Source organism: Ochotona curzoniae, unplaced genomic scaffold (genome assembly GCF_017591425.1).
Source record: "Ochotona curzoniae isolate NIBS_2020 unplaced genomic scaffold, NIBS_Ocur_1.0 scaffold_4953, whole genome shotgun sequence".
NCBI classification, from domain to species: Eukaryota; Metazoa; Chordata; class Mammalia; order Lagomorpha; family Ochotonidae; genus Ochotona; species Ochotona curzoniae.
The window spans coordinates 1488398-1513594 of NW_024467127.1; the positions used below are offsets into that span (position 1 = coordinate 1488398).

General features: G+C 42.3%; 1 protein-coding gene across 2 annotated transcripts in view; it reads right to left on the reverse strand.

Moving 5' to 3' along the window:
• The window catches only part of LOC121150345 (contactin-associated protein-like 5), a 544128-nt gene extending 521163 nt beyond the window's left edge, over positions 1 to 22965 (reverse strand). For both annotated transcript variants that reach the window (XM_040971192.1, XM_040971191.1), the window contains exon 1: positions 22884 to 22965. In XM_040971192.1, the coding sequence (XP_040827126.1) occupies positions 22884 to 22965 (82 nt within the window). The remainder of the gene's footprint in view (positions 1 to 22883) is intronic.
• Between the last annotated feature and the right edge of the window lie 2232 nt (positions 22966 to 25197).

Genomic DNA, 25197 nt, shown 5'->3' on the forward strand with positions numbered 1-25197 from the left:
TAAATAAGAAATGGGGACAAACACTTTTTTTTTTAATCATATGGCCAGTTGAGTGGCCAAGATGTACAGAGGAACAGACAAGCACACAGAGCAGGGATGTAAAGTACAGCCTCAGGAAGAGAGGATTAGTGAAGACTTCCTGAACGAATTCTTGAAGGATCATTAGAAGTAAGCCAAGCAAGCAGTGGTTAATGTTGGGTTCAGCCGAGTAAACTCCTTGACCAAAGGAAGGCACAAAGGCAATGTAAAGGGAACTGTGCACAGGGAACCAACAGGAGTTTAGAACAATCAGGGCATCAAATGCCAAGAACTTCCAGGACAGGAAGGAGAGCTGAGGGTCTAGAGATCAGGCAGGTCAGAAGGGGGACTGGCTTGCTGCAACAAAGCAGCAACTCGGACAGGTGTGCATTCCACATAGGCCATTCTGAGCCGAGGCTGGAGATGTACTGAGGGGTAGGAGGTAGAACTCAGAGGATTTACTAATATTCTGGATGAAAACTTTGCAGGAGAATTCTAAGGAACATCAAGCTCTACAACACAAAATGTCTGCATGAACTTCTACTTCCTCAAGTGCAGTAAGTACTAGACAACTTGATTAAGAGCTGCTAAGACACTCATTCTTTCACTTCTTGGGTTCATTTAATTGTTCCCCTGCACAATGCCAGAGGCCCAAACTATATATGTAGGATAATTCTTGTTTTATTTTGCTTTTAAAAAAATCATGTGCAAATGGTGGTTGCACTATTTCAATCAAAAAAAAATTTTTTTTTCCTCACTAATTCCTTAGAAAACGCAGTTCCTGCCCAACTAGCTGCTTTTTACTTTGCAATGAACATTTTTTTCTTCTACTCTGAGGGTGTCAGTTGTACACTTTCTGTGGGTCAGGCAAGCAGATCTATCCCTGGATATTTTACAACTACACCTCCTGCTTGTATCATGGATCTCCATCGCAGCATCTCCTGGTCTGAATTTTAGTACCATTTCCCTTGGAAATGCACATTGAAATTCTAACCCCTAAGGGATGACATTAGAAGCTGGGGCATTTGAGAGGCAACTGGTGGAGTCCTCATGAATGCAAGGAGCATCCATTTCCAAGAGACCCAAGAGAGCTCCAACGGAGAAATCTAGATCATTAACAGCAACCAACAATTGGTCTGCACCATGCTGAACCAGCTGGTGCTTTGATCTCAGAATCTCTAGGCTGTGCTACTTCTTTTGAGAAGTAAATGCATGATTTTTTCTATATCAGTGACTTTGTGGCATTCAGTACAGCAGGTGAATGGGAAAAAAATCAGCATGAAAGAGAAAGCCAGCTCCTTTAACACACTTCTTCACTAGAGAAGTAGGTATTGTTGCTATCTTTCAAGAAAGTCATTGGCAGAGCACTGCAAGGTTAGTATGTGAAACAGCCAAGGTTTATACTCAGGCTCAATTGTCTTTCATCTTTTTAAAATGTAAAACCTTCAACTTTTTAAATTATTACACTCTCCATGTTTTAGATATCATTTAGGGTTACCAATCAGGAAAGTACAACAGGCCTATGAATTGAAAGTCAAAGTTTTCAGCCAAAACTTTGGGTATTCAGGTTAAAATGAACAACAGAGCCCTCATTTCAGAGAATGTTGAGACTCAGAGGAGGAACTACCACCACACCTGGCTATTCTTGTATCTGCCTCTGAGTCTTTGGAATTCTCAGAAGACTGAGCCTGATGAGGCTGGCTTACTGGCCGGAAGTGTTCACCGCACAGCAGTCCAATGGAAGGTAAAGACACTGTAAGAGGACAAAGTTACCCTTCCCCAAACACACGTGTTTCTGGGATAATTCAAGCCAGTGATGCGAAGAAACTGGAGACACAAGCATGACTCTGAAAATCTCTCATTCTGTAAAAAGAGATTTCCATCTATCCACTTAATAACCAGGGGATGTAGGCAGAGTGGTTTCCGTCTGAAGACCACTTTCTGCCAAGGAAGAAACTTTTCAGAGGGAGAGGAGATGGGAGTGCATGGGGGTTGCTGCTCATCCAGATGGAGATTTACAGATGGATGTCACCTGAGAGATTCCTCTGAAGATCAATACAGACCCAGCTGGCCATCAACACCTCTCCTTACTCTTAAAAAGTGAATCTATTGCAGCCTGGCACGATGTCCGAGTAGCCAAATCCTTGCCTTGCATCTGCCAGAATCCCATGTGGGCACCATTTTGTGTCCCTGTGGCCCCACTTCCCTTCCAGTTCTCTGACTCTGGGCTGGGATAGCAATTGAAGGTGACCCAAGGCCATGGGGCCCTGAACTGTTTGGGGAGATTTGGAGGAAGCTTCTGGCTCCTAGCTTCAACCCAGCTCAGTCCTCGTCACTGTGGCTGCTTAGTGAATACATCAATGGATAGAAGATCTTTCTTTATATATTTCATTTTGTTTGTAAATCTGCCTTTCCAATTAAAAGAAAATAAATATTTTTAAAAGATGTATTTATTTTTTTTAAAGTTTTTTTGGAAAGGCAAAGACCTTAGCCACTATTTTCTTTTAAGTGAATATATAAACCTCGCCTGTAGTCTGGTTTGTTGGGCATTCACTTGATTTCATGTAAGTTTTTGTTTTCATCTTCCATTCATTTGTATGTTGTGAGTGTATTTCAGAGTCCCACTGTCCAGTGGGGATGAAAAGTTGCCAGAGCAGATGGAAAGGCTTCTGACTGCATCAGAAAAAGGAGCTCATTGGAGCAGGAACATAACCAAAAAGCCTCCAAGCCCTGCATCCCCAAGGGACATCTGCAGAGTAATCATGCTGGCTAATGACATGCATGGCTACTCAAAGCGGGGCACCATTCCTGTATCCTGCTTCACAGCTTCTCCATTGCTTGTTACCACATTAAATAGAGCCCAGAGAAGTCCTGCTATTAAGGAGGAAATGCATATCATTCATCCTAGGGCATATAAAAGTAACTGTACATCAATGCGAGTGCTAACAAAATTCAAGAAAGCTGTGCTCAATTTCTGCTGTAGGCTGTGAGGACTTCTGGGAGAGTTTATATTACTGGGGAACCCAGCAGCCAGGACATGTGCCATGTGTCACCCGCTTGCTACCTGCACACACCTACTGTTAGCACTGACATCTAGCTGAATCAGATTGAAGGAAAAATTACAGGTGAACTCAAGGTAAAATATGTGTCCAAATGAAACAAAGAAGCTTATGAGGCCTGTGAATTTTTAACCTGCTAGCCCTGAGAACGTCCCATGGAGGAGGGCAGGTGCCATGGGGCAGCAGGCTCAGTCTCTGCCGCCCTTGCCAGCAGCCCATCTGGATGCCAATTTGTGTCCCCGCTATTCCATTTCCAATCCAGTTCCCTACTCATGCCCTGGGAAAGGAGCCGAAGAAGGCCCAGAGCTTGGGCCCCTGGAGCCACATGAAGATCTGGATGAAGTTCTGGCTGCTGGCTTTATCCCAAGCTAGCTCAAGTCATAAGGTCATTTAGGGAAGCTTCTCTCTCTTTCTCTTTATCTACCTGTTTCTGACTCTTTTTCCTTGACTCTTTTTCTCTTTCCTTATCTTATTGTTTTTCAAATAATGATAATAGTAATAAACCTGAAAAGAAAGTAAAGGAAAAGAAAAGAAAAAGAGAAGAAAAGAAATGAAAAAGAAAGGATAAGAAAAGAGAAAAAGAAAAGAAAAACCCATGGAAGAAACAATACACAAGTGATTTTTGCAAATCGTTCAAGACGCTTAAGGACACCACCTAGATGCTGCTGTGTCCTTTCCCCAGTGTGGCTAACAATCCCCTAAATATAAATCGTAGGAACACAGGCAAATTGTGATTTTTGACTCTCAGCAACACCTTCAGATGATCTAATACACTGTTTATTGAGTATGGAACTGAGCCCCCTGGCCAGACTTAGAATGCAGGTGCTATATATATATTAGACCCCAATCTCTTAGCCTCAACCTCTGTGCTTAAACTGGTAGAGCAGTACAGCCAGACCTCAGAGATTCTAATCACTGCCTTGTGGGGTTCCTTTCTTCTCCAAGAGATGACACACCAGTGGCCGGAATGGTCCAACGGGCTGTTTTGGAGAATCCAGAGTCTGATCAGGAGAATTTCACATCAGGGGCATGTAACCCCCTAGGCTTATGGAAGCCTGCTTTTCCATCAACAGCAGAGCATCTGGTTCATTCTTCTGGGCTGGACCACACTTGTCAAGGTGCAAACTACCTTCCATGGCAGTCTGAGAAGCAACGCGCAAGGCTGTGCACCTGGCCAGAGCGGAAGATGTAGTTAGTCCTGTCCTTGGCCACTTTTTTCTGATATCCTCTGTAACCTCTTTAAAAATCACAAAACACCCTCTTAGAGGAGCTGCAGTTTTAGCATCCCTTGGGTGTGCTGTCCCTTCATCTGTGGACACATTAGATGCCTTCTCTTGATTTTGCATTGGGGACAGGAAATGAGTTTGTGGTGATAAACACATTTGAAATGCAGAGATGAAGGAAAGAGCCACCACTAAACATGAGGCAAGAGTGTGTTCATATCTATGAGAAAGAAAAGGATTCACATTACAGTTGCAAAACAGCTCCAAAACTGCTTTGAGGAATTGTTATGGAATTTTCAACACTGGGTCTGCTTCTCTGACTCAAGGAAGCCAAATAATGGTATGGGGGTGGAGGAAAGAAGGAATCTATTTTGCAATGCATATAAAAGGGAACCCAGCAGCTGTCAGCCAAACTCCCCAACTTCCAAATAGATTAAGTTGGTGAATCGGAAGGATTTGGGGCTTAGCACTTAGTGATAAACTCCTGTTTTTTCTTGGATTGGCCAGCGGTGGGAAGCCAGCATGAGTCTTTTGTGACGGCAGGAGGGGGCTGAGGACCCTCTGGATTTTGAGTTGACTGGTTGTTACTTTGTATGATGGAGGAGGCCTGTTGAGTTGTTACAGAGCAATCACAAGGCTATCTCACAGAGAGCTGTTAACAATTGAGTCTTTGTATGTCAGGGCCTTCTTTAATTGGGAAATTTGATTGAGTTCATTTTTAACAAGCTGTTGATGTGTAATCATCAAAGACAGACAACATGAAAACTGAGAGGGAAATAAAATCTGCATCAAAAAAGTTGTTCACTCTTGCTGGCAAAAAAGTAGCTCCTATGGTTTCTTTCTTAGTGTAGAGGTGGTATTAAATTCCGGGACTGTCTGTCTTAAATATGCCCTGGTTCAGCAGGTTATAGAGACAGCTAAGATGCATAAGAAGTGGCTCAAACGGGGGCTGGGCGTTGTAGCCTAGTGGCTAAAGTCCTTGGTATGGGGTATCACCCCCTGTCCCAGCTGCTCTACTTCCCTTCCAGCTCCCTAATTGTGGCCTGGGAAATCAATAAAGGATGGCCCAAAGTCTTGGGTAATGACCATTTGTTCCTCTTGGGGTTACGATTGACTGGATTACCATATGAACTTGTGATTTGCTCTTTCTAGTGGACCCTGTTATTACCAAGTTTAGTTGATAAAGAATCCTTAATAAACCTTAGACATCTTTGGCGTGATCTTGCTCTCACCACACAACACATCATCCCCTGAAGCCTGAGAGGAGGCGATAGTGCATTGTTGACAAACACTCCCCTCGCAAGTCCCAATAAAGGCCTGTGATACGGAGGCACTTGCTCTCTTGGTTGTGTGCTTTTGTCACTCTAGCACACCAATTCTTGCCCTCCCCAGTGCTGCTTCTTCTCTGACTTCCTGCGGGCAGACTCTGAAGACAGGTAGCCCCTGAACATGACCCCTGTGTGTCTATATTCCTGTACCTCTGTTCAGTGCTTGGGAGCGACACTAAGGATGTTGGTGCTAAGATGCTTTGCATTTCTAACGTGTGTACTTTCAAGAGTTCCCGGAGAGGTGAGGCCTAGCAGTAACAGAATTTGGGCAGAGAAGACAGGGAAAGGTGAATGTTTGCAGCTTTCAAGTGTGTCCAGGTTATTCATTGCATGTCTCTTAGGATAACTTATGTTGCTGGGGAAGCTGGGACATAAGTCTTCAGTCTAAAGGATGGGTTTCATGGTAATAACCATTTGTTCCTCTCAGGGTTTTGACTCAGACTGTATTGCCACATGGACTTGTCATTTGGTAATTCTAGTGGTCCCTGTTAACACCAAACTTGGTTAATCAAATCTCCTTAATACATCCTAAACTTGTGTGGCATGATCACTCACACACAACAACCTCTACACCCTGTTTCCTTTTCTGTAAATGAGGTTCCAAAACGTACAAACCTTTTGAGGTCGTTATAAAGAAAAGTGAGCTAATAGGTGTGAACAAATGAGCATTATTCCTTTCTGCCATAATCGGCGCACATGTCAGGTCGTTGTCACAGGTTTCTTTGGGTTCATGTCACTCTAACATAGAAAACACTGGAGGGTGAGGGCATGGCCGCTTTTAGTGAGAATCAGTTGAGATCACCGTTTTCTCAAATTTCCTTCATCAAGTTTTTTGAGATTCCAATAACAAACAGAGGGATGTTGTAGCTGGAAATTTTAAAGACCATTCTAGCTTTAACCTAAAAGACCATCCAAGATTAGCTCATTTTGGCTTAATTGTTTCCTGCACCCAAGACACAGGAGTCCTTGTGGGTGTGAGTCACACAGTAAACCCACTCCTTCTTGAACAGTGCCTCGCCAACTCTCCAGACTGTCCCCTGTGCACTGACAAGTCATTTGTTTTCATTTTTCATAGGTTGTATCTTATAATTTGAACTGGTAAGTGTGTGATTAACTAATTTCCATGGGTGCCTGATAATTGAAGAGAGATAAAAATGAATGCTTTAGTCTTCTTTCTTCGGATGCAGCTGGAAATGGGAGAATTTCAGGAGTGGTTTCTCAGCAACAGGCAACTGTTCTGGTCGGCGGGAGCAAGCTTGCAAATTCTAGATATCAAGCCGTTCCAGTATTTTTGCTTTTTGGGGGTGAGAGGATACAGGTGGAAGAGGGAGAGAGAACAAAGGGGCAGATTTTGAATACAGTGGTTTTAAAATCTTCCCTCTTCCTAAGACTGTTTTTCATCGTATTAATTCCGGATTGTTTGTGATGTGCTTACATGGTCACTGGTAAAATTATGAAATCCAGTTTCCTTTTCCTATCCCTCTCTTCAGCACTAAGATGCATCTTGACTCTTTCTGATCATTGCTGTTAACTGAGATGCACTAAAGGAATACAATCAGGGCCCTTATTCCCCAAGTGATAAAAATGGAAATAAATATCACTACATGTGAAATAGGCTTATACCTTCTAAAGAAAACACTCATTATCTCATTTGTTATTGACAAAGAGCAGATAGTCAGGGCAAGTGTCATTTCTTTGACAAGAAAAAAAAAATGTGACATGAAGATAAAGTGGTTTCTGTTTTTAAGATAATCCCTGGAGACAAGGTATCCAAAGAAAGCCCCCTTTTGCCCTTTAATTAACACATGATAACGTGTAGGTGACTGGTAGGTCTACACTAGTCTCCAAAACCTTGGCACTGTGGCCAAATAAACATAACTGTGATCAGAAAGCTCTATGCAGTGTGAAACTTAGCTGTCCTCAGTTTCCCCACTGGATGGCAGTAGCCTGGCCCAGACATCTTGGCACTAACTTCAGGCGAGGCTAGCATGGGTGGTGTATAAAGTGTGACTTTCATTTGTCATCCAATGAGATACACTACTTCTCTATGTACAAAATGACATCACTTATCCAGGAACCCACAAAACACTAACCCATTGAAAACCAATGCGTTTGCCATCCCCTCAAAAATATTGTCTACAAAGACAACACAATTTTTTATCCTATACAACATATCGGTGAGGGTGAGAACATCAATGGTGTTGCCCATTTTCCCTTTGAACTGATGCTTTTTTCACTTGCTTAGTTGTTTCCTGAATAATTTTGTCAATGAGTGTTCTGAGTTTTCATTGCCTTGACTACTAAAACATGGTCTATGCTGCATTCTGCTCTTTTTTCTTAAGATCAGATCTTTTATCAGACAATAGCAGCTGCAAAAAAGATTGAGATGAAAATAAGTCTGAGACAACCTGTTTGTAAAGGATAGTACCAAAAATGTAACATAAGGGGATATTTGCTCAGAAAAGCATGTATGTAAATATAATCCATACAGCAACTCTCATAAGGATACATTTGTGTAATATCAGTTGTATCTAATCTGGAATATTACTCAGTGTATATGTAACTATCTAGATCACTGTGTGTCATACATGTATACTCATATATACACACACATATTACGTATACATGTATTATGTGTGCATATGTATGTGTGTACATATATCTATATATATATGACAGAGAGAAATACAGCCAGGACCCAACATTTACACAACAGTGATTGAAGCAATAACAGGGCATTTTTCACTGATAGGTTCACAATTTTAGAAGAAATGTCACCTTGGTGAAGATAACTACCTAATATTTCTACGAAAGCATATGGTACTGATGACCTCAGATAAAGAAGTATACAGTCTTTCAAAATCATTGGCAGAGGAACACACGTGAGCTTCCGCAGCATACTTCCAAGATCCAAGCCACACCACAATGCTTTCTCCAAACAAGAAATTGTTACCACAAAAGCAAAGGAGGTATGTTACAATTTCATGTATAGCCCTGTATTCTCCATTGAATTAGGTTATATTTGAAGGAGCTTTGAATTTCTCGGCATTGGATTCAGTAAATTTCAAGACCCAAGCGTTCATTAGCCAACCTGATAGCTATTTATCCTTGTGCTCTGGGAACCACCCTGGGCTGATCATATGAGTGGAATCTCAAGTTGGATAGATGTGGGATTTGCAATCTGCTCACAAGGCAAAGGAAGGAACAACAGCAAAAACCGCGTAGATCTGAATGCAAAGTAGGTTGATAGAATATCACCTGAAAATGGCACATGCTTTTCCGCTCCCAAGAGCGTTTATGCATACCCAGGCAAAGTTCATTCAATTTCAGAAAAAGAAGCAGATATTAATTTCCTTTCTAAATGTCCATTTCAATTCATCATCTAGAAAGATCAATGTTTAAAAAATGATACATAATCAATATTGAACTTAGAAAATAATAATTCTTGACAGCCACTGAAGTAAGTGGTTTAGATAAATGATATTCATGCATAAAATTCTACAAGTACAGTTTGATGCAAGAAAACCAACAAGAACTCATCCAAAATTGTATGCATGTGTGTCTTTAGTACATGTATCTTAATTACAAAATCATGCAGTATGGTTTATTAAACAGATCCTTGAAACTGTTTCCCTATTGATTTTGTGTGCTTTGAGGCAGAAGTAACATTAAGTTACAGAGCAGACACCTCAGAAGACTGACTAATATAAACAGACACCGATGGCATTCACCTAGCCTGGTCCTGCTGCTGTGCAGTTGCCAGGCACTGGTCATGACTGAAGAGAGGTATCATTCTCACTCTTCATCAAATCTTTCTTGTACCTGTTCACTATTGCATGAAACTATACATTTAGATATTTCTGTGATGAAAAGACTCGGATCTCCTTGTCATGCACTTCACTATAACTTTAGCCAAGAACATATTTACCAAATCAAAGTATTTTGCATCCAACGTTTAAATAATGAAAGTCTTGTTCTTTGCAACACTATTCTTTCTTCAAAGCTTGCACATTGTATTAAATGTGCAAGTGTAAATTCTTTCACGATACTCTATATCCTTCCTGGTGACAGACATTGGGATGGAGGAAAGATTTCAGGCCCTAGACATTGGATCAAGAAATCAGTCTGTCTAAACCTAGAAAAGAAGATCCATTGGATCAAGACAATATCAGTTGAAAAGAATATAGAAATTTCAAGTGCAAACTTCACAACTAAACAATCACCCTGGAAGGAGGGATACATTCAAGAGACATTTAGAATGGAGTAAGAACTTACTAGCCTTGCTTTAAAACAGCTGATGATAAAAGTAAGCTAGTACAAATGCTAGTCTTCCTCTATCAGGCAGGTTCTCTGAGGCTCCCAGGTGAGGGAGCGAGGTACCACACTTTGCGCTTAGTCAGTGGGGCTGAGCCTCAGTGGGGCTGAGCAATGCTATCGAAAGTACACTCGTCAAGCCTATCCTCCACTCATCTCCACTGGAGAAGAGGAAGCATCAGGCTGGGTTTGAGGATGAGCTTTTAACTCCACACAGAGTGCACGTCTGATTGGCATCCCTCCCTGCCTTGTTGGAAACTGATTCTAAGTATTACAAGCGAAGTTTTTCTAATTAATAGCAAAAGGTGTTCATTGCATATATTTGTGGTATAGAATGGGACATCGTTTTGCAAGTCAGCTTTATTAAATGCTTGAACTAAGTTGGTTAAAAACAGCCATCACATCACATAGTTGATATTGGATGTTTGAACACTTAATAACTACCCTTCTAGTGATTTTTTAATGTGCAACTCATGATTAATTATAGTCACTATACTGTACAGTAGATCATCAGAATTTTTCCTAGGAGAATTTTATAAATTTCTAGCCAACATCTCTTCATTGCTTCTTGTGCTATTAGCTACTGACCACAATTCTTCAATTCTGCTTCCTTGAATTTGACCTTGTGGGTTCCACTTTTAAGCAAAATTAGGTAGTATCTGTCTTTCTGAGCCTGGTGTAGTTCTGTAGATAATGTCCACCAGGTTCATTATATTGTAAAAATGACAGATTTTTCTTCTTTTCATGACTTGACAGTATTTAATTGTGTTTGTGTATGTGTACATGTAATGTACATTTATATGCAGATAGATAGATAGATAGATAGATAGATATTCTTTATCCGTTCATTTTAAGTGGATTGCAAAGGTTGTCCACTGTAAAACATTGTGGCATGAACCAGGACACAGATAATTCAAAATAACAGACTATGCATTCATCAAATTCTAGGGATGGAACAAGGTAACACATGGATAAGAATAATATACTTTGTAACGAAAGCAGCTAGTGAGCACAGAACAGAATGAAACACTCTTGCATTGGGTCATGATTGTTGTCTTCAGTCCCTTCGTGATCAGCCAGGGCCTGACCACAGTGAATGCTCATGAGAAATAAAATCTACTCTTATTCTTTGCTCCAAAACACAGCTTTGTACTGACTTCTGGATTAGGAACAGTGAGGGTCTGCATAAATGTGCCTGCACATTGCAACAGCGTGTGCGTGTAGCTGCACAGTGCTTTCCTCACCCTGTGGCAGCAAACTGGTCAGCTTAACCTTAGCACATACTTTAGTATACCAGCAATTCCAATGAAAAACCACATGAGGTTCACAGTCAGGGACAAAAGGGTTAACATTCTAATGTAAGCTCAGACCCTGCTATTTGATGTGGGGTCACTTCCTAGTAATCCTAACCATTATCTCCTCTCTCTAGGTGGGAGTGATGATGGTTTCATGTCTCTATGGGGCTCAGCGGCAAAGAGGTCACTAAGTCAGTAAGATGGCGACTAACAGTCAAGGTCACTAGCAGGCAAGATGGCGGCCAAGGACAAAGCCCTGGGTGTGAACCAGCGCAGGAGTCATGTCACTTCAAAGAAAGACTGATTGGCCAGGACAATTTCACTCACCTACCCCTGGCCAATGGGAGGTGGCTTCCTCAGTCATGCTCCTAGTAATTGGCTCCTAGTTTCTCTCTTCCTGTGATTCCCGAAATTCCTGGCCTTAGACTATTCCTTACCCTATATAAGGAACTGAATTTCCCTAATAAATCAGAACTGCTTAGACAGAACCTCTGTCTTTCTGTTTGTCTCTTGCAAGCCAGGAGGCTGGGTGGCGGGCAGCAGGCTCATCCCCTCCGGCATTGGGATACTAAAGGAATCTGTTGGGGACACCCCTCAGTCTCCAATCTCTAATGTTCCAATACTCAAATCTGTTGGTCTCACTTTGACTATGTCACAAGCTGCCTGGTTGTTGCAGGATGAGTGGCATCCACCACTTGCCCCTTTCTGATGGCTTCAGTTTGGCCCCAATCAGAACCATCTGTCTGTCATAGCAGTCCTGTAACCTGACAGTGCTCAGTCATGCAAAGGTACACATCAACGCATAGAGCCACACATTCATTGGTGGTAGGAATGGGGGCTTCTGAGACTGGGGACAAAACCAAGCACTGTTGTGTCTACAGCCCCTCCAAACATCTCCATTACTCTTCACTAAGGAAGCTGAGGAGTTAGCCTTTCTTATGAATTAGTAAATCCTTCTTACTGCATATTATGGATGAATCGTAATCTGCAGCTTTCAGCTCAGTCAGTGCTGATAATCAGAAGAGAAACAACACACTGCTCTGAGAAACACGGAAGTTGCTTGGTTGGAACCATGAACTCCTGAAGATGCAAATTAGGGGAAAGTGATGAAGTTCTTAAGCCTGTACCCTTTGGTGTAAACAGCCTTCTGCTATGGGTTAAGTTAATAAGGGTGGCTTTTCAGGTTTAATCGAAGATTTGGGAAATTTTTTTCTGCATAATATAAATATGGATATAATATAAAGCTGAATGCATATATGTCTAAATGTTTATGATAAAATTTGAGAAATTACACACTTCTGTGGGCACTTCAAGCCAAACTCTCAGGTCATGCATTCCATTTATTCCAGGGAGCAGAACGTCAATGGAAAAGTTGGAAAATATCAACTTCAACTATAAAACAGAGAAACCAACCCCTTAGTGAAAGTCCGTGAAGACAGGAAAGGCGAGAAAAAGGAGGCAGAAGGAAAGACAGAAATGAAAAGAAAAGGGGCTTGGAAAAGATGGAGAGAGAAAAGAAAATGAAGGGAAAGGAAAGGAAGGGGATCTTCTACATCGCAGTTCTCTGCCCAATGCCTGTGGCAGCCAGATTTGGGACAGGACAGATGCAGAAATGGCTCCTGGGCTCACATGTGTGTGTCTTAGGGACCCATCATCTGTCATCCTCCAGACTAACAGGAAGCTCAATTGGAAGCAGAGCAGCTGGGATTCAAACTGGCATTCTGACTTGGAGTGATATTACTAAAAGTTGAAGGTTAACCCATGGGTCCATAACACTAGACACTCAAAAAATATTGTTTTTAAGTTTTTTAAAAAATATTGAACCAGAATAAAGTGATTGTTAGGACCACAAAGTCAATACATATTTTCTTTAAAGCTAGAGTTATCCTTACAACACTTATAACACTTGTTAACTGTTTCCTATAGCTATTTGGATAACAATCTTTTTTTTTTTTAAGAAAGGACAAAGATTCATTACAATTATTTGTTTGTTCATTTTATGACATAGTTTCATAGGCTCTGTGGTTCCCCCAATCCCTCTCCCTGCCTGCCCCCCCATGGTGGAATCCTCCACCTAGTTGCAGTGTCACAGTTCAAATCAAATCATGATTCTTCAATTGCAAGCATGTACCATGCATAGAGTCCAGCCTCCCATTGTCCATATAGATCCAGCAGATTCTTGGGGTGACCATCCCTGGTCTGAAAGCAGAGGTGGCAGAGTATTATCCCGTCCAATCAAAAGCCACAACATAGCGTAAACATTGATTTACATCATTTAAGCACCTAACTGCCATGGCTTTCAGTGACCGACATGTTAGACAATGCAAGCTCTTAACCATGATCTGTGACTACTTCATTGACAATTCAATTTTTAGTTTATACACATCTGGCTGCTATACACCTTAAAATGGTTATAGAGTACTATTTCAGCTGTCTCGGGCTTGTTTTCATTTTATAATTAACAGCTTGCAGTATTGAAGCATGATTTAACTGAACTTGGTGTGTTTTAGGGTAGCCCAAACAGGCTTATAACACTAACGTGGCATTTGTTAACAATAGAGGTGAAGAATAGTTTTAGGTGGGGTGTGCAGAGAAATATTCACCTCCCCAGTGAGGGGTGACTAATCCTTGTGACCTCCCTAGTTAGGTATATGTGAGTCCAAGCTGACCTATTCTTGTCTGCTCTAAGCTTTCTTTATTGGTCTCTGTCTATCTAATCTGATTTTTTTTGAGGGGGAGGGGAGAGGGGGCCTTCAGAGCAACCCTGATGGTCATTGCAAGAGAGGGTGGGGATCCAAAGTTGGAACTAAGAACCAGAGAAAAGTTCCCCTCCTGGGATCCGAAGGAGGTTTCTTCTGTTTCTGAGGTTGCTCAGGACTTTATTCCAATGTCATGGGATCCTGTGAGGAAAGATCTGGACTTCTTCCATCCCTTGTGGGAGATCTGATAGGGAATGGATGAACTCAGAGTTCTGGTCCTGCAAGGGCACTCCAATTCCCCATGGTCTCCTTGGCTGTTGGGACACAGTCATTGATGTCTGTACTGAGAGTCCTTGATGAGGATCTGGGAGTCTCCAGAGTTGGGATACAAGCCTCCTCCTGCCCTCCTGCTCCACTCTGGAGGTCCCCATCCTGCTCTGTGTGCATGACCTCCTGTTAAGAAGTTGTCAGGGTATTTGGATAACAATCTTAACCCTTCTTTCCATCAACTGTTTTGTCAAGGAAAGCAGGCTTTATTGATGGAGCAGAAGAGACAGCAAGAATTTCATAGAATTTGGAGAACTTTTGAACACATGAATAAAGATGAAGCAATATTATACAGTCCCTCGATCATGGATCAAAATTCTGATTTTAACTAAAAAATCAACAGAAGAGAAGAACACTTCTGTCATTATTCACCACCAGCAGGCCTAGGGAGTAGTGATTGCAGCAGCATGGGGAGAAGGGCCCTGCAGCTATTCCTGCCTTCTCATTCTTCCTCTGTCTGTCTGGATCTGTACTAGCAGTGGTCTCAGGAGGGGAGAACGTGACATTCACTCCCCAGCTCAGGCTCCCTGGGTTTCCTGCCATCTGTACAGGGATCTCACCCCTCCTACTGACATTCACTGCAATGAATGAACTGCTCAGGGTGCCCTGCTGCTTATCTGTGAAGAAAGATTTTTTTCATCTTTTTCCTGTGAGACTGTCTTTGAGATTGCTCAGCAGGTAAATTCACCTGCCCAGCCTGAGAAGCAGAGGTCATACAACGGCAGAGCCTGGGGACCAACTGAGGAACCAAGAATGGATGCTTTTCTCTGTAAGGGAGAGATGCATTTTCCCCCAGTCCCATCACCTATGAAGCTATACAAGAACAAGTCCCCATTTGCAGAAGCAGGGGCTAACTTGTCCAAAAACCCAAATGAAAGAGAAATTAACCCTTCTACCTTTGAACATGAACCTATAGTTGTACTTGCCCTACTTTACATGATACGTGATCATGAAAGAATCCATGTGGAGACTCATTAGCCAATAATAGTAATTGGCATAATTATTGGATATCCATGTAATATGCATTTTATGCAGCTCCACTTCTACCATGTTGACTTGAGTGAGTAACCACTGGGAATGAGTGAGAATGAATGAGCTGAGTGAGAATGGACCAATCCAGGACTGTGCCTTAGGCCTTTCTCACTGCATTTTAACATCTCCCCATTTCCTGTACATTGTGCTCTCATCAGCTCTGTAGGCCTAGAAAGGAAAGATCAGCCAGGACATCAGGACGCTGTCAGCAGTTGGCTTCAGCATCCTGAACAGCTCCCCACTGCCCATGCACTGCCTTCCTACAACTCAGGGATTTCTTTTCTTCTCTTAGTCAAGTATGCATCCATTTGCATTCCACTGGCTTCTCTCTCAGTGGGGGCTGTAAGTGTTAGAGCTTATTTTATTGAGTTGTTAGACTCCTCCTATTTAACAATTCAGGGATTAATGGAGTCAGCCAGAGTTTCAAAGGAACAGATGGGTGCGAGTGTGGGAACAATGTGGGTTTTTTACAGTGGCTGTTGGAGGCAGATCTAAAATTGGAGCTCACACAGGAAATACCCCTTCCTGGTAAGAGCCACATTGGTAGCAACGTCCACGTTAATTTAGCAAGGCAGCAGTTACATGCAACAGACTGTGCTTCCCTCTTCATACATTCTGAGCAAATTCAAGAGCTCCGGATAAAGTCAGGATTAATGTCAAGACTGCACTTCCTATGCCAGAGAGTAAGCATGGGAACGGAAGAAAGGAAAGGCAGGTGTCAGACAGAAAATGGAAGAGAGAATTGGAAGTATGTATTAAGCAAACAGCAGCCTAGACTAACACCCACAAAGCATCTGTCATGCATGTAACATTACATAGCAATTAGTATTGGACTATCTTCAGAGGAAACTTTTGCTTCCAAATGTGGATGAGCAGTATTTTGGCATTTGCCTTCACTTTCTTTGTATCTTCAACATCACTGTTGTCATCCTATAAAACTCAGTTAATTCAGCTGATCCATTGAAATCAACCCCATAGAATATACACAAAGGCTATTAGAAACACAGAGACACAGAATTTATGCCAGCCAATCACCAGCAATGGCAAATCAACATGACCCCTCCCTTATCCCCTGGTCCCTCTGCCTAAGGCAGCCTCTGATAGTAGCCATGCTTTCTGGCTGCTCCCCTATCAGAGGGAGAGTGAGAACTGGAAAGGTGAACTTTAATTACATATCCCTTAACTACTGCTCTGACTCTGCTGACAAAACCCAGTGTAATTTATATGCAAGATGATGAATGCAGACAGCACATGCTACAGTGTGTCATGCAAATATGAAATATGCAGCACCAAGAATGTGGTCATTTGATATTCCCAGAGGAGTTGCATTTCGAGAAATATAGCACATTTTCCCACATTTACAGCTCTTACTTATAAAAAAACAATGGAGGCAATCATGGGATGCAATTTAACCACAAATCTGTACCTTCCGTGAGTTCACAGATCCACTGGGTCTTGAATTAACTTGGTCATTACTTTCTTTCTGAATCAGTGAAGTTTTTGAGGATTCCAAAATGTCTTCTCTGAGATCCTTCTCATAGGTTTTTTGTCACCATTAAGCCTGGTCTATTTCAATCTTTTTTAGCCAGGATGATCTTTTTAAAGCAAAAGCTATGAATAATTATTAATATATTGAATCCATCAATGACTTGTCATAGCTCTAAAACAAATATATAGATTCCTATGGTTATCTACTGTTTTATTTGTCATTGCCATAACATGAAGCAGTGTCCTATTCCTATAGATAGTAAACATGTACTTGTTTAAAACTGTGTGTAAATGCCATTTTTTCCCAAGAGCATCCCCTGATGTACCAGCCAGCTAGACTTTCCCCTAGCTGTTTTCTGTTGTGCCTTGTGGTTTCCTTTTCTGTAATGTCTAGCACTCTGATGTGATTATACATATATATATATATGCATTCCTTGTCTTGTGTTTAAAGTTTCTTGATTTCATCAGATAGATCGTCTTACCTTTATTTCTCAAGGCTCATTAAAATCAATCAATCAAACCAAAAAACCTGGAGTTTAGGGGAAAGAACATGCAGCTCAGACACATTTTATTTAATACATTTCCCCAACGCATAACCACACAAGCACTTGCACCTGCTCTGTCCTGATGACATGGCAGTGTTAAATTTTTGCGATTAGAAAAAAAGAGATCAGCACTTAAATCTCCAGTAATTTAATACTAAACACTCAGTGAATAGAACTGAAACTCTTTTAAACTGAACCCTGGTCAACAAAAGGTTTTTCTACTAATGTGATGATACTTATTTTATTCTCAGAATACTTAAGGAACACTCACTGATAATACATAATCCAGACTAATCAAAGTGTCTCCACTTTGCTGCTAGGGTCAGGTGGATGGAGACACTTTCTATTTCAGAGGCAAATGGTCATGGTTTGAGAAGTGTAGGATCATCTCCTCGGTCAAGTCAAGGGACAGAAACCGATTTTTTAGTTTTACATCCAGTTGAGTGATTCAAACTTCTGCCCTTTTATTTACCTTCAATGTAATCATTAACCTTAATTTCACTCATCTATAAGCTGAGTCTGTATAAGTCCAGCCAGTTGTATAAGCTTGAGTGATGTATAAAGGCCCTGCCATATTGTGCTCTCGTTATAATTGCCTTCTCATTTTTGAAGTACAAATCAGCTCAGAAGTATGCAATTGGATTTCCAGTAGATATCAGTTACAGTTAAAGATAAAAATGCATTGCATATAGAGCCTTCGTGATAATTTGATCCAATTACTCATGTAAACACATGTAGATCATCACAGTAAATTAACTCTACAGGTCACAGGTCATAACATTTTCCTTGGTGAAAGCAGTGCTTGTTAACAACCTAAAATATTTACTCACCCTCTCCAAATGAGCACATTTAAAGTTCATACTAAAGCCTTACTGAGTGAAGTATTCTTGCCTTCCGGCCTTTCAGGTAACAAGATCTTTCCCCCCAGCTTCCTATCCTGTAAGAGTAATGAGCATTGTCCATATGCTTCATACTCCGGCAGAGTTCTGACCTATGAATTAAAGCAGCTTGGATTGCCAGTAGATGGTTTTACAAGCATTTCGGATAACTGGCAGATCACACTATTGTATAAAAAATACAGAATGAAAGTGAAGTAATTCAGTAAAGAAGCCTGGTACCCAATGAAGAGTAGGAATATCAGGTACAGGAGCAGAGCACAAGCGTGAGATTTGGAGCAATGTCATTCAGAAGAGGCAAGCCAGGAGGTTATTCAAGGCAAAGCAAATCTTTTCATAATTCTGAACACTTGTGTCGGGGAATTACTAGTATTTACTTTACATTTTTCAAATGCAGAATTATCAATCTGGTTTGGATACAGGGTGCTAGGTTAAAAGAGAAGGAAAAAAGTTCAAACGTATAATAGAAAATACGTTGGTTCAAGAATGGGAAGAACTTTCGACATCTGGAACATGCATTATATGAGCTTCTCTTCAATTACCCTGGCCAGAAATGTCATGAAAAGTGTATCATGCACATTCTTCCACTGAGAATAATCAGACTGACCTTTCTTTATTTATTGTACCACCTACTGAGTTTGTAAGCTTCAGATCATTCAAAACACAGCTCATCTCTTTTGAGAGATCTCTATGAATATGTTTGATATATTCATATATGTCAGATGAAATGTTGTTTGAGAGACAGGGCCAGGGAAAAAATTTTGATTCTTCTTACGTATTGCTAATACGTAGCAATAGTAAGTTTGTTAATGTCTAACACACTTTCTATAGAGAGGATTTGAAGATTATTAAAATTGCTTTATCAGTCAAAGCTAAAGGTTTTTATAACATATGCTTTGGGTAAAACATCACATAGACAGTGAGCTCATGTGTCAAATGGATTCCTATTACCTTTTAAACCTAAGTCATCTCATTGTAGCAGTCTTCTAATACAGAAGATATCCCTCAGGAAATTACCCAGCTATTGTGTTTCACGGTAGGCACACGTCCCAATTGCTGATACATACCCAGGCAATGAGCACCGGATGGCTGAATAACCTGGGGAGTGTTTGACCCCCGAGCTGTAGAATAATTGGGACTAGAACTCATTAGCTCCTCGAATCCCTGGCTTCTCGTTCACCAACTCTCCAGGTGCATCCTATTGTTGCCAGTGGAGTGGAGAGGATATTTAAAATGGATTTCTCATTTAACATTTGCCTGTTATATCTACATCTGAAATTAACTAATTCCCACAAGGTAACCACAAAGGAAATATTGTAGCTATTTAATATACTGAATATCGAAAATGTAGAGATTTCCGGAAGTGTTATTACTGGTAGGTGATTATATTCTCTCCTCAGATTCATAAAGCTTTGTAGTAGGTGGCCTTATAATATAACTTTATTTTCATTTTGTTTAATTAGAAATTTATACAGGGCCTGGCACGATAGCCTAGTAGCTAAAGTCCTTGACTTGCATGAGTCAAGATTCCATATGGTCACTGGTTCATGTCCCAGCTGCTCCACTTCCCTTCCAGTTCCCTGTTTGTGGCCTGGGAAAGCAGTTGAGGACGGCCCAAAGCCTTGAGACCCTGCAACAAAGTTGGAGACCCGAAAGGATCTTCTGGCTTAGGATTAGCTCAGCTCTGGCCATTGTGGACACTTAGGGCGTGAACCCATGGGTAGATGGAAGATCTTTCTCTCTGTCTCTCCTTCTGTCCGTAAAATAGATTCCCCAGTAAAAATAAAATAAAATCTTTATTTTTTAATTGAACAAGTCTTCATTTAGCTCTCAAGGATAAATGCACATGTTTTGGTTATGCTTATGAAAAGAAGACAATGCCCACGCACATAAAAATAGCAGTTTAAAGCTTTGGTTCATCTACTCCATGGAATACTACTCAGCTATTAAAAAAAACAAAATGCAGTTCTTTGTGGCTAAATGGGCCCAACTGGAAACTATAATGCTAAGGGAAATGAGCGAATCCCAAAAGGTTAGATACCACATGTTTGACTTGATTTAACCTGTAATTTTTTTGTTTGGTTGTTTGTTATTTTTTGAACCTGTCATTGATACTGTCTCAACCCAGATGTTTCGAAGAAGGGAACTTGCATTATTTTTAACATATTGTTTACCCAATACTATGTCAATTAATTCCATAATGTTGTATATTGATTCTGAGGCCTTGTTGGGGCTTTTAACTGACCGGATCTTTACTCTGTTAGACCTACCTTCAGACCAGAGAAGGTCTCCCCAAGAGGCCACTGAGCTTATCTGGACAATAAGACGCTGAACTTTATGCTAGGCATGTGTTTGCAAGGAATGAATCTCAACTGAACTTGAACTATGGTTATGCAACAAGGTGGAGGAATCCACCATGGGGGGAGGGGTATGGGAGGGGTGGGGGGAATCCCCAGCGCCTATAAAACTGTACTACATAATACAATGTAAGCAACAATAAAAAAAAAAAAAGAAATTTAAAATTTTTCTCCATGAAAGACCTTGTTAAGATGATGAAAATAAAAACTGGTATTGTGGCAAAAAAAAAAAAAATAGCAGTTCTGAGCCTTGTATTTAATGAAGAAACACTGGGTAATTGAAGTTTGGGGAACTGGACTGCTAATGTTATTTTCACAGAGGTTCTGCAGAGCAGCCTCTGAAGTCAAATAAGTCACCAAGCTGGCAACTACATTTCTGCCCTCATCCTGTGGTTCACTGACACATTTCGAACAGCTTAATAAACATTTATGCTTTGCTGCTTGACAACACTGACCCCAAAACACTCAGTATGTGCAGTGTGTAGTGTATCCAATTGAAATGTTGATTAGAAACTTGGAAAATAAACTGTCTCTGACAAAACAAAGCTCGTTCTCACAATTTTAAAGGTTCAGAATTAGCTTGCTCATGGCACCAGTAATGAGCCTACATCTGAAATTCATGCCATTTTGATTTTATGAGTATTATTAAAATGGATTGACCATGATTCCGTTAATTCACAAACAACTCCATTCCCCCCCCCTGGTCTTAGCACAGGCGCTAAATGAACAGCAGTCCGCACCATATGCCTGTCAAGTACCTCAGTCTATTTTATCGGATACCTCGCCCCCCCATCCTAGTGTGTCTTCAAAATATTCACTTTTCCGAAAGGAAACAAAACCAGTTTGGCACCACTCCTTGAATTGTCAGGACAACACTGACCTCTAGTGTTCTAGAGGGTTGGGAAATTAGTTTAATGTCATATCTAACTTCGTCTGCTAATCGCTTAGATCCTTTTCTGAAACTTAGGGAATGATTTCAGCGGAAAGGAGGGGGAAGGGAGGGCTGAGGCGTCGGTGGAGAAGTAGGAAGACAGAATTCTAAGAAATACCAGACAGTAATCTGTCCCTGAGGCTATTTCTAAACTCTGGCCCTCGATGCCCTCCCTTTGGCAGCGTATTTGTCTTCTTCACAACGCAAAGCTCAACAGAAGCTTTCCTGCCCGTTACCAAAAACTACTGATTGAGGACATCTGAAACTTCCGACCATAAACAGAAATACCTGCTCTTGCCTGGGTAGTTTTCAGCACCTAACGTGTGTCTTGTCTTTCCTTGAGCTACAATTCTGGGAAGAAGAGCAGCTCCAAATCCGCTTCAACCCCAAAGTGTGGAAGAGGCACAAGGGCCCTTCGGTCCTCAGCGCCCTTGTCTCTATTGCTAATGACGCAGGTCGAGTACAGTAAAACTGTTCCTGTGAGGAGTAAAACCTAAGTGCTTCAGTACGGACAGGCTCGCGGTCTAGGTAGGAGTTATAAGAGGAGGCACAGAGATCCGGAAAAACCATCTTTGGAAAGCACACAGATGGCTTAATTGCGTTACTTATCATTTACAGCTTCCCAGAGCTGCGAAAACTTCCCTTTCTCTGCCTACACAGGCAGCGGAGCAGTTGCGCTTGAACGCGATGGCTTCAAAGATTTATTCAAGTTGGAATAAATGGGGTATTTAAATACATAAGACAGGCGATGGAGCCCAGGTTCCCACTTCCTACCTGCCCTGGCACACCGCGGGGTGGGGTTGGGGTACCAATCAACGCTTTTGCTCCTGTACCGGCGGCAGACATTGATATTGTGGCTGACTACATTAGGTCGTGACTTCTTGCTCCAAAACTCTCACTCCTGCGGCACCTTCGCCTATTGACTGACGGGGACCTTCCGCCCAGGGCAGAACGGAGAGGCGCGCAGGTAAGGCGCTGGGCGCACTCGCTGTCCCTGCGCGCGGCTTGGAGCGCAGCTAACCCTGGAAGTTGGCTGCAGGCGCTCACTGTCTGCGTGGGGTCTTTCCCAGGAAAACCCTGGCTGACTTGACAAGCAAAGATCACGGGCGCTATCAGGCGGCTTCCCTGCTCCCCAGAACTTTGCAATCCCTGGAGAAAGGCAGGAAGTCCAGCAGGACTACCTTCTCCCATCTCCGCTAACTTTTGGGATGATCAGAATGAGGAAACCACCCCAGTCAGTATTTCCCTACCCACTTTCTCTGTCCAGAGAAGACACCCTCCAACCAGTACGTTTGGACATGGATTTGATGGCCTCTCGAAAAGCGGCGGTTCCCCACTTTTCGCTCCTCTCTCCCAGCTCCGGATACTCACAATTTGTCGCTGTAAGTCCTAAATGCCAGAAACCGGAGAACAGCAAAGTCAAAACACGGATCAGCGGTGATACAGAATCCATTTCCTGCGAGTGAGCAGTTCCTCCGGATTCAATCCCAAATGTGCAGGCGTCAGCCACGTTTCCTTTTCTCTCCCTCTTTTCCGCACCGCTTGGCTCCTCCTATCCGCCCTTGCAGAAGCACTGGCTCTTCGCCCCTTGCCGCGTCCAGACGTTCCACTGTAACTGTGGCGGAGGCTCCTCCGAAGCTGCGGTTGAGCGACGCTACAGCCCCGCACCTGCCGTCCGCACAACCCACCCTGCCTCCTCAGCGGGGCCAATCCAGACCCAAAGGCTACGATAGGAGCCGAGCGCGGTGCGCCGCCCAATCCACCTAGGCTGGCGCCAGGGCTGGAATCAGCACCCGGGTGGCGGACAGCTCCTAATAGGCGCGCCCGGACGCACGGTCCCGCCCTCGGCCAGGCCCGCCCCGCTCTCGCCGGCAAGAGCTTCATCTCCACCCCCTCTGTCCCTGTTTCCCCTTCTGCCTTTTCTCCTCTCCGCTTCCCTCCTTCCATCCTCCTATTTGAGGGACAGATATTGGATTGAAACCAGCAGAACGCTGCTGAAAACACGGTAAAAGGAGTCAGAAGATAGGATACATTAGGAAGAGGGCATTTCCCGCGGGAAGCTTAGTACTGCGCTCAGGAGGCTCACCCAACACATTTGGAAATCGTGAGAAATAGAATGAGGATCCGGTTTCATTTTCCCTGCTCTCCGCTGCTGGAAGGGAAGGGTAATGGGTAGTTGGCATTATTGGGGTTTCTGTACACAGCGGGGCGACTGTACACAGCGGCTGCTCTCCAGCAGCCCCAGGAACTCCACACTGGCTGGGGCTTTGCCTCCCGGCTGCATAAATCTTGCTTCTGGACAATCCCCTCTGGGTGCAAAGGAGTCTTCCTAGCGTCTGAGGGAGCCCGTTGGACATGGAAGGCAGGAGGTCTGGGTACAAATACTAACCCTGGAAATTGCAGGGCTCTGCTGGAGCGATTTGCATTGAATCCGGCAAAGGAATGACTTTGTCTTCTTTCTAGAGACTCTGCATTTGGAACCCTGATTACCTGTCTGGCTTGTGGGTAATATATGGAGCCGTTTTCTGCTTTACCCTAAAACAATTTACTTTGTTTTCATTGAAAGATCTCAAATCCTAGCATAACGATTTCTTTGGTGGGAAGCTTGAGATCCAGTAAGGGTCAATGGTCTCTTCCGACTTCAGGAATGGTTGATTTCCCCACCTGCTCCCACCCAATGATAACAACCGTGCAGTTATCTAATGCTGCACTCTAGACTCCTGGACATTCCAGCACTAAGCTGCACGAACGCTTGAACGCGATGGCTGTGGTTCAGGCAGTTTCTGTGGGAGTCATGAGGTAGTTTCATCCTGATCCTTGAGGAACCCAGGCGTCCCATCTGGCTGGTTAAATGTGCTGAAACCCTAAAACACCTGTAATCAACCATGAACCACATCTGCATGTCTTGGATGAATTGAACATAGAAATGTCTGCAGTAGAAATGAAATAAAATATTACACGTATCATAAAAACTATCTCTCAACTCTGCTGTGTCTCCCCTCACATAGACAAAATAAGACGGCATCCATTTGGTCCATATCAATACTATGTATAAAGTATGTTTCTATACTTTTGCTAAGCATATTTCTATCTTTAGATGGCATGTAGCGATGCTCTGATCATGTTTAACCTATACACAAATGGTACCACACCGTTACACTCTCCATCTGGCAATACATTTAATGTACTTCTAAAATGTATGCGTTTGGATTGTGGAGACCTGCTTCTTTCATTCTAGTGGAGTTACTGTATTGCATTTTATAGCTATTTCAACATCTGTTTGTGAAGCCTCTGCTTACTAATTCATAATTTTTCTAACGTTTTTCCTTTCTTATTATACCTATATACTCTTGAATCTACCACTGAATTATCCTCATACATACGCTTGGAATAGTTTTTGAATCATAGGAAATATTTCTCTTCAGCCTTACTAGGCGTTGCCAGTAAACCAACCTTTTTTCTTCCCTCCTGTAGCAACAGTTGTGAGAGTCCCCCTACCTCCACATCCTTGCTAACATTGAAGACTTAACTTATGAAAAGGGAATGAGAGCAGGAGGACATGGAGCTTAGTAATTTACTATCTCAGCCCATCGTCTCTATCTTCCAAAAATGCTTGTTGAAAGAAAAGTTTCAAACATTAGAAACATGTTGCCTTTATTTATTGGCAAAATGAATGACAAGTGTT